The sequence below is a fragment of the Chelonia mydas genome, chromosome 1 (assembly GCF_015237465.2).
Source record: "Chelonia mydas isolate rCheMyd1 chromosome 1, rCheMyd1.pri.v2, whole genome shotgun sequence".
NCBI lineage: Eukaryota > Metazoa > Chordata > Testudines > Cheloniidae > Chelonia > Chelonia mydas.
In genome coordinates, this window is record NC_057849.1 from 55821028 (window position 1) to 55831772 (window position 10745).

Consider the following 10745-nt stretch of genomic DNA (forward strand, 5'->3'; position numbering starts at 1 on the left):
ATGTACTAGAAAAGAACCCCACAATGCTTTTTTACTATACTACTTTTATGGTCCAGAAGGACTCTCTGCCTTAGACCTGGAGGCACTGGGACATATTCTCACATAGGTGACAATCTCTTTGCACAGCTCTTGGGCTCAAAGGGACCATAAAGTTGGCTTTACCAACTACCTGGAGGGGGGAACACATGCAGAGCACCTCTGGAGGTATTAGGTAATATAAACTCATCTCCATGGTCCAGCTCTCCCCAGCCACTAGATCATAGTCTGCTGGGTGCAGTTTAGAGCAATCCCAAGGCTATTCTTGCTTATAATGGGAGCCAAACCAGCCCCAGAATTAGCTTTATGCCATTTTTGTAGCTCCCTAGCTTGAGTCTGCCTTAAATCCTATGCCAAACACAGCTCAACCCTGTCCAGAAGTCAGGGCCTATATGTAAATATTCTCCAAAATTATAGTATGAAATCTTCTCCCAGTGAATCTGAGTTTGTGGAGGAATGCATGAAATTAAACACATACATTTATATTATCCAATATCTCCATAGCCAATTGCACAACTGTTATGGTGCCTAAATCCATACGCAAGGCTTCCAGTGAGTTCAATGGGAGTTTTGCCTGAGTGGAAATTTTAAGATCATTGTTATTTTATTTTCAGAAATCATGGGTTTCTCAAACACACAGTCCTGAGCAGAATAAGTTACAAACTCAATTGTGAAAATGTAAGCCCTGAACATTCCTGTAGACTTTAGATAAAAGCTAGATCATTCTGACAGTGAAAACTGGCTGCTGTCCAATTATTTCCCTTAAAGCACATTCACAATGTGGATACTATGCAAATCATAGAATAGTATGAATATGCTAATATTTACAGTATTTTTCAGACTAAATCCTGCAGCCATAAACACAGTATTCAAATGTTTGCACGTAGTTTTTTTTTCTTGAACATTCAAAAACCACAGATGTAATGGTTTCTCTGTGCACTAAAATCTCTGCTATTATTTTGAGATACAGGAGTATTTTAGCACAGTTTTACTTCACAGCATTTCTCACAGGGTGAAGCTTTTGAATGGGGTGTAATGGATCTGGATACCTGAGTCCACTTTATTCCTAACAATGATGTGCTATCAAATAGCTGTAACCATTCCTCTGTTGCCATAGCACAGAACACAACATCCCTTCTCATAGCAGCTGAACTCCTGCCTGGAGGTGCAATGATCAAGACAATACAGGTGCTCCCTTCCTGATCAGTCAGTCCCTGTTGGTCTAAGCTTATTTGAATGATTTCTTCAACAAACACCCATTAATGGTCTGCTAAGCCATGTCTCATTATTTCTTAACCAAGAGGATATTTTTTGGACCTTAGAAGTAGTTCAGTACCATGGTCAGCACAAAGACATCTCGAATCTATGTAACTATAAGGTGAAGTAGACAGCTAAGGGATCAAGGATGTGACACTGATGGAAACAAAAGAAAGCAACAATGGAGAGGAAAATGTCTTGGCTGATGCTGATGATTTGTATGGGGAGAGCAGAGGAAGGCATTTGACCTACTGTACCACGCTTTAATCATAGAGAAAAGCAAAGCTGTTTAAGTGATGCAGATGTAACCGAAAACATTTTGTTGTGATCTTTAACAAAAAATTATATTGCAAGCAGCTGAAGGAGCAATAAACTTTTAGCCTGGTTCAAGTGAGCATCTGGCAAATCTGCCTTCCAGCTGACAAGAGACTTGGTTACTGACTAGCTAATTTTGCCTTAAAATCAAGAGGCTGAAGGAGACAAGGCACAGGGTGAAGAAAGTGGCACATTATGTTCAGAAAGATCCATTCAATCTTTCACCCCAGCTCCCATAGGAGGAATCTGGCTGATGATATCCCTTGCTATGATGGCGCAGGCTCTGCTGTAAGGCTGATCCGCAGCACCTCTATGTACACTCTTGGAGGGGAGCAGCAGAGACTCAATGAATCCTTGAAAAAATGCAAAAGTACCACCAGTATAGATGCATGTGCATACTTCCCACAGAAAGAGGAAGACAGGGCCTGGATGTACTCCAAGACTCAACATTGCTTACAGTACTTACAGGATCTATTAGCTTTGAGAAAAAAATACCTTGACAGCATCAATGACTTAAAATCCATGAACATGACATCAGAAATTTCTCCGGTGTCAACGAAATCCTCCAAAACAGGGGAAAGGCCACTACACCCACTTCCTACCAGGCACTCCGCTAAGGTAAGGCCTATTGTATCTAAGCACAAGAAAATATTCTTGGCATGTGGTTACCTACCATTTGCCTTGACTGTGTAACATGTAGTTGCATAACCTCTTTTGGTTTTCTGTGTCAATGGTCTTTATTCAAGATCAAGTCCTCTTTTAAGCCCACTCTTATTGCGCCACCATTTGAAATAAAGAATAATTTAATGTGTACAAGCAGTCATACAATAGTGACTAAAGAGCGAATAAAGGTTGGGTAATACCTGCTGAATTAAATTTGATTTTCTGTGTATCCTGGATGCAAACAGAAGAATTAAGGTATCAACCATAATCTGATGATTGTGCATGTTCCTTTAGGATCTAGATTTGACCTGATAACAGAACATTCTAAAGGAGCAGCTGACTGCTGCCGCCTCTGGGATCCTGGTGGTTTATGAGACCACAGTCAATCATGTGGGGTTTTTGTTAGTTTGAGGTTATCATTTGTGTTATTATTAAGTGCCACCAATTATAGCCCTCTACCAAGAAGGGGGGGACCTGGTTATATTTCATCACGTTTAGAGGTAGGGTCTGATAACAGCCTTTTCTGGAGAACAGCTGGAGTGCTTTAATAGATTAAAATGGTGACAGGTGCCATTTTCTATCTTCCCAACTCTGCCACAGACCTTCTGTGTGATCTTGGGCAAGTGACTTCATTGTGCCTCCATTCCCCATGTGTAAACAGGGGATAATAATACTTCCCTTCTGCACAGGAGTGTTGTGAGGACAATAAACCATAAATACTTAGAAGGCACTCAGACAGTACAGTGATAGGGTCATGGAAGTACCTCAATAGGTAGAGAATCCTGGAGTGGGGGGAGATGAGAACACATAGGGCCTGTAAACACATATTTGGAGTGATGTGGAGTGTGCATGAGTCGAGATTTATCTGAATGTTTTGGGGAAAATGTGCGTGAGAGCGAGAAAGAGTTGGGTGTGTATGATGTCTGGATAATGCATCCATAAAATAATTGTGTTCAAGGCTATCATGTCAGATGGCACTTCATGGTTATCCACCTTGGTTGTTTATAGCTGTTACTGATTGGAGAGCTCAGTAATCCATTGAGATAAGTAAGCGGCTTTCTATTGACTTTGCATCAGGCCCCGTGTGAACTGCTTTGAAATTTTCTACACAGAGTGCATTCTTTTATTGAACCACCATGATTTTCACTGAGCAGCCAGGTACAATGTCATCAGCAGTACTAGTGTTGTCATCGCTATGAGTTTCACTGCCTGCCACAGGGACATGGCCAGTATTCGTTCTCAATGCTCTATTCACTAGAAAGCTGCTGCTAACTAATACACTGGCAGATGCTTTAGAAACAGAAAACAAAATTTTCCACTTCACTGTCATTACGCTCAGAACTTTGAAGTAGTCTGTATGAAAGGTGCTATCTCCAACCATTTTACAGAGTAAAGAATCACACAGTTGAAAAATCGAATGCAGCCTTTCCTTTCAGTTGCAGTTTTGGATCTCATGTATCGGAACTGTTTTGTTTGCATCTGCTCAGAAATGAGGCTGATTCAGCCTGGCTTGATTCAGTTAGATACAGAGCTCCCAGCAGTGGAAAGGCTACCTGCCAGAGTATTGTGTTCATGCAAAGTGGCTACAATCCCTCCTTTGACAGCAGAGCCACAGCTGGCCTGTGCAGGGCCCACAGTGGGTGCAAGCGGGGCAGTGTGGGGAGGGGACATAGGGCTGACTCGCTGCATCCGTTGGGACTCTCTATCAGCAAGGCATTGACCACACTTTGAAGTCAACCTCCCATGGCAGAAGCCCTGAAGGAGAACACTGGTTCAAACGCTGCCTACCCTCCCACAAGGACAAATTCACCTTTGGATATAGTAGCTTCTGCTACTGCATGGGGGTGCAAATTGTGCCAGTGGGGGCTGAATGAAGCCTAAAAATTTCTGGTACCAGAGACCATATTTTCTAATACTTTATGGGCCTGATCCAATGCCCACTCTGATCAATGGCAGTTTTCACATGACTTCAGTGGGCTTTGGATCAGGACCTACATCGGTATCATATTCGATACACTGATGCTCAGTAAATAATGGAGGAGAAGAAGAATTAAGATGCCTTGGCAAGGGGAGATGGAGACATTTGTAAAGAGATGAAGAATCAAGGAGAGGGAAAGATCCACAATAGACACACTGAGATCTAGGAGGAGTGTGGCTTGCGCTATGCGGATGGGCGCCAGTATAAGAACCTTTTCATATGGATATGTAGTCTAGGAATTTATGACACACCCTCCCTATAGTTAGTTGGGGTTGGTTCCCTTTTGATTCATGGGAGATTGTCAGGCAGTGGGGTCACTAACTCCATTGCCAACAGCGGTAGAATTCTGGATCTACCCTTGTGTAACAGAGCAGAATTTGGCCAAGTCAACACAGTGGCAAAGGATGCAAAACATTGACAACTACAGTAGGTACTGTAGAATAGATCTTACAGACAGAGGGTCCTTACATTTCCTGAGTGGGTTGTTATAGTGCTATGTACAATAGAAAATTCCTCTTTTCAAAAAAAAAAAAAAAAAAGGAACTCTGGTTTAACAAACAAATGCATCTCTCATTTTCAAAGGTCTGGAGTATTATATCATCAGATTATAACTGACTCATTCTTATGTATGACCAGCCTTGATTCCTGCTGGAGTGTTAACTCTACCAGCCTCCTGCTCATAAATGGATAATGTATGACATCAGCAGGATACTCTATACAGTGAGTCATTCTCACCAACACAAGAGGGTCGGTCACTGCACCGTAACACTGGCTTTGAAGAAAGGGGTTCTGAAGGACTCCTGAAGTAATCCAGAATACCACGGGTTATTTGGCTGCTTTCTAAATGGTACTTTTATTTAGTGATCACATGTTTCTTTTTAAACACAGGGATGTATTGTTTTGTACGTCACTATCTGCTTGCATTAACATTACCTTCAGTGGAAATTCATTTCTCTTTCTCTACATGATGAAGAAATAGTAGAAATGCACTCACCAAAAACTAAGGAGTTTTGGATTTGGATCTGAATGGCTGTCTCTATAACAGGCTGAACCAAAGCCTGGTTACTGAATGGTATCTGACCTTTGGGTCTGGATTCAGGCTCAAACTTTGACCCTGGGGCTCGTCCTGAGGGAAAAATAATTTGTGTCTTGGATGATATTGACAAGACGTTTTCTTTAAACTGTCTTCTAACCATTAAGAACCAGATGTAATAGCAGTCACTAGTCAGTAGGTGTGAAGTGGCTGCTTCCTTTTAGCACTCCTATTGATGCAAGTCACCCCAAAGGGGTTAGGGAGCAAAGAAGCTAGGTCAAGCTTTATTCATCCCCTCACCAGCCTATAGAGCAGAGAGCTGCATCCTTCAAAGATATCTCGGAGAGTCAGGGAGGTAGTGTAGTAGGGACACACTGCTCTCAATGGCACAGTCTGGCCTTAAATCGAGTGAGAACATAAGCAGTCCTTACTTGGGCAGAACTCCCAGGACAGTCAATGGGAGTTTTGTCTATACAGACACTGCAGTACATAGAAACTCCAAGAAGTGTTACCATATTGTCATAACTGTTTCAGTTTTTACACACAGAAATGTTTATTGAAGAGAGATTTTTAAACCCTACTGGTTTTCCTTTGGGGTTATCACCACACTATCAAATTGTCCCCCTTTAGAGGCACGCAAGCCTCCTTAAATAGACTTTATGCACAAAGACCTCAGTTCCCACATAGGCACCAAAATAAGTGGGCAGATTTTCAGAAGAGCTCAGAATATTGAGTGCCGAGGGCAGTTTGAAACTCTACCCCTGTGTGTCAGGACAATAGATGTTGGCTGACAAGCATTTTGAAAATCTGGCCCTAGCTTTTGTGGGGGAGGGCAGGTGCTGAGCATTTAAAATCTGGCTCATTAGTATCAAGAGGTTCAACCTGTTTGGGAGGCAGTGTCTCCTAATGGGTAGTGCCCGGGCCTGGCATTCAGGAGGTATGGGTTCTATTGCTGGCTCTAGCACTGGCCTGCTGGGTCTTGGGCAAGTCACTTTCCTTCTCCAAGCCTCAATTCCCCATCTGTAAATTGGGGATAATGATCCTGACTTCCTGTCTAAGTGCTCTGAGATCTCCTGATGAAGAGAGCAATATAAGCACTAGGTATTTGCGGACAATTTTCTTAGCTTGGTATGAACTAAAGATGGGCCCAAATAAAATAAAAATTTGGGCTGTTTGGATCCAGCTGCAACTCCGCTTTGCATGGTTCTCTTATTAAGAAGTAGTTCTATATTATTCTCAATGTACTTATTTCTTACACATCTGTTCAACAGATATCAATGGAGAAAAGAGTCCCACAGCCCAATTCAGATGTAAGAGAGGCAATAGCTTTCTTGGACTCAGTGATTGCAGATCTGGATGCAGAGAGATCGCAGAAAGTTCCTGTGACAGATCTCCCAAACGTGGATGTTGACTTTGATGGTGAAGTCTATATAGTACCTCTAAAATACTATTACTAAGGGAAGAGGGGTGGAGGCATGAAGGGAAAATATGTGGATCATAAAAATGTCACACTCCAATTTCTACAACAGGTAGTCTTGTTTATAGAGCTGTTAAAAATATCAGCAGAATAGTCCTTATCTATAGATGACTGAAATATATCTTTCTATATAGATTGATCTCTTTCCTCATTCAGAAATGGTTGGCTGATATTGGTCAACCTTACAAACCAAAAACTCACCTACAGGCACCACTGTGCAAATATTGGATTGAGGGAGGGGTATCACTGACAATTCAATCAATACACTTATTTCAGGTTGATCCAAAAATGAATTTTTCTGAAAAAAAATCTGATTAATTGAAAAGTCAGAAAACAAGTAGTTTTTGGTTGAATGAAACATCGTGTTTGCTCTGACATGAAATGCTTTGTTTGGATTTCAAGCTTCTCCCTCCCCCTCTCTCTAGTTTAAAATAAAGCTAAAGGCGATTTTGAAACCAAAATTCATTTGGAATCAAACTAAATATTTTGTTTCGAAGAGGTTGAAGTGAAACATTACTTTTGGGGAAATTTGAGAGGTTCCACCCTCCTCCCCCACTACAACCGTTTGCTGAAAAGGACACAAATTTGCAGAATCATAGAATATCAGAGTTGGAAGGGACCTCAGAAGGTCATCTAGTCCAATCCCCTGCTCAAAGCAGGGCCAATCCCCAATTTTTGCCCCAGATCCTGAAATGGCCCCCTCAAGGATTGAACTCACAACCCTGGGTTTAGGAGGCCGATGCTCAAACCACCAAGCTATCCTTATCAGTCAACTAAAATCTGCATTTTTCACCAAGAAAAGTTTTTGTTGAAAGATCTTGCCAGCCTACCTATAAGCTAGAGATAAAGTACAGAAAATTTTAGTTAGAAAGTGAAATTCAGACATTCCTAAAGTAGAAGCCATTATGGAAACTTCACTATGTTACTCAGCATTACTTCTAGAAAGGACCTAATTAACATCCTCCTTTATCAATTACTAGCTGAATGTCAACATTCATTGGGAAGCTATTAACTAGAACTATCTTCTGTCTTTCAGTTGCTACCAGCACTCGTGAGCACAGTTTACATTCAAACTGGATTCTCCGTGCCCCCCAGAGGCACTCCCAAGATGCCTTGCAAATAGAGGCAGCAAGCCAGTCTAAAAGAAACAGCCAAAGAAGAACAACTGGCTCCAGAAAGAGATTGGAAAGATATCCAATTTATTTACCCAAAGCTGTGGAAGGGGCATTCAGCACTTTAAAATTTAAACCAAAATCATGTAAGAAGGACTAGCCCCAGCTGGAAGATAGATAGCTATATGAAAAGATAGAATGTGTAGCAGTCACTTTTCTTGGTAAGCTCTGGCCCACCCAACACTGCAGCAGGTACATAACAGTGCATGTTAACTGAAGGCTTTTTATGCTGTTTGTATTGTGAGCCATGGCTATTCCAGGTTTGCAGTGACATTGGAGCATAGCTCATTGAGTTCACGGTGCCTAACAATACTGCTTTATCATTGGGTGCTGGGGAAGCGCCAACTTGGCAAGTGTTTTCCAGTGTTATTGGAAGCAATGATTTCAGCATTGCCTGGTGCAGTAATCTCTCTCCTGGCTCTAGTGCTACAAAGCAGTTCTATTCATCTTTGGTGAATATTTGCACCAGGAGTTCCAATTTCAGGGCAGCGAAGTGGACTTTCCTCATCTTTGCAGCAGAGAATTTAGTGCGTGCCATCATCAGTCCCATGACCCGAGAGCATGCAGTGGCACCGACGAGAGGCTGTGGAGAAGGCAGCCTTGAAAGGGCCTTAAAAATAACAGCAATAAGAGCATCAGCATGAGCAGGGATGTGTTGAGACAATTCTCACTGTGTGCTAGAAAAGTCAAGAAGTCCCTGTACTCTGCTCTCTGATGGAAACTGTTTTGATGTGAGAAGAGCAGAGAAGCTTCCTTGCAGGTGGAGATTTGTGCAATTCTTTTCATAGGTTACAAAAAATAAAATAAAAATTCCTCAACCATATATTTGAATATTCCAGATACTGATCAAGCCTTACCTAGATGATGGGAATTTAAGACATTTATATGCACTCCTATAGGTGTGTAATATCTTTGAACAGTAGCATTTGTGAACAAACAGGACATGGACTACTCTCTAATCCAGGGCGGGAAATTATGAACATAAATCCTAGCACATCAGCACTAGTTTACACACATTACCTGGACATCTGTGTTCATTAAGACCTCCAGTAAACACTGGAAAAAACCTGTACTATAGAGGTGCTTCTAAGAAGGTGCTTTTACCTTAGTCATGCTACATAAGCCATTTGGAATTTTTATGACATACAGTATGCCTATTTCTCTAACGAATAGCAAAGTAAAACCTCATGGACTACGCTGAAGCATTCCCACCATGCTGCACTGGCTGTTTTGACCAGGCACTGCCATTATGAGTCCCTAGTTTTTGTCTGAACCTCATCCAGGTTAAAGTTGACTTTCTTCAGAATCTGAAAGAAAAGCAAGTTAGAGAAAGTCTATTTTGCTCCCACGTCTTTTCTTTCTATTGGCCTTCAGTCAGTACTGATCCTTGGTGCGTGGCTTATTGGACATGAAATATACTATTTTAACTGTGTCTGCAATGGGCTACACTCAGCTCTCGTGAGCACCCGTTGGCCAAGTGTGTGTGCCTGCACTCTCTCTCTGTCTTTGTGGTGGGTCTTTGCTGACTCAGCCCTCCAGCCAAGTCTCTCTCACACACAATCTGTCTATGAGTAAAAGCACAGCAAACCCCTTCTGGGGTATAAGTCCAACAGGGGCCTCTCTCAGTGCCCTCAGTAACATCTCTCTCAAGTTGTCCCTGCTCTGGTATAGAGCAATGCCCCAGGGCTCCCTCTCTGGAAGCAATGTCTTCACCGTCTCAGGTCCTTTCTGGCCACAGCTCTCAAGCTGGCCAATGCAGTTCAGTTGCCCTTCTGGGGTGTATCAAGGGCCAGGCCACTTTCCCAGTGGCTGGTGGGGGTGCAGGGTGGTCCCAGCCCAGGGACCCTATAGATAGCAGCTGTGCCATGTCCCTTCATCTAAGCCACACTGCTGCTCTAATTCCCTGGGCCACTTCCCCATGGGTCCAGTACATTCTTCACCCTTACCTCAGGGCCTTGTCCTGGTGGAGTCCCAGCAGCCAGCCCAGAGCTCCTTCACATTCCCTCGGGGTTCTGCCAGCATTACTCTGTCCAAGGGCCTGTAGCTCCCTCAGCCAGCCCCATACACCAACCACACCACTCCTACTCTAGCAAGGAACTAAACTCTCTCTGGCCCTGCAGCTCTTCTTATACTAGCCTGTTGGTTCCTGATTGGCTGCTTCTGACACAGCTGCTCTAGGCAGCTTGAAGGATTTCTCTACTGCCCTTTTCTGGGGTAGGGTGTGGCAAGGCCTCAGGCCTCCAGCAGGGGGCCTCTGGACCTAGTTCACCCTGTCACAGTGTCCCTTGTGAATTGGGAAGGTACTTTGCACAACTCCCTGCCATTTCTATGTTCAGCATTTTTGCTATACAAGGGACTTGGGTAAAGATCCAGAGGCAGGGACTGCTGAATTAATCAGTTTATTGCATTGTAACCTTCATGAGCATCATGCATGCTGTACTGTAACATTTACTAGACAGCAAGCGTTATAGATCTGCATTTCTATTGCTTCTTGACAGACTTACTTGACCAGGATTCCTGCCACTGGCTAAACATACTTCAGATCTTATTGAGTTAGGATGCTGTTCTTCACCTGATAGGAGAGTGCCAAGGAATCAGCTGTTCACTGCTGACACCTGCTGATTGAATAACATCCTTTGTTTTTCTTTCTAATGATATTCATGAACTGAGTTTGCTTCTGTTACACTTCAGTTTTACATATTCTTCCTCTACATTCAGCTTAGCCTGTAGTCCTGCCCAATCAAGCAACATAAATTCTGCCAACATCATCCAGAAAGTCTGATGCCATGTTGAAGCAATAAATTGGGGTATAAA

General features: G+C 42.7%; 1 protein-coding gene across 1 annotated transcript; it reads left to right on the forward strand.

The window, feature by feature from the left end:
* The first annotated feature begins 1803 nt into the window (after positions 1–1803).
* On the forward strand, positions 1804–9040 carry C1H13orf42 (chromosome 1 C13orf42 homolog). Its single transcript, XM_043545666.1, is given in 6 exon segments — positions 1804–2189; positions 5507–5523; positions 6017–6045; positions 6566–6701; positions 7796–8030; positions 9010–9040. Coding segments are annotated over 6 exon segments (834 nt in total).
* Positions 9041–10745: the final 1705 nt, after the last annotated feature.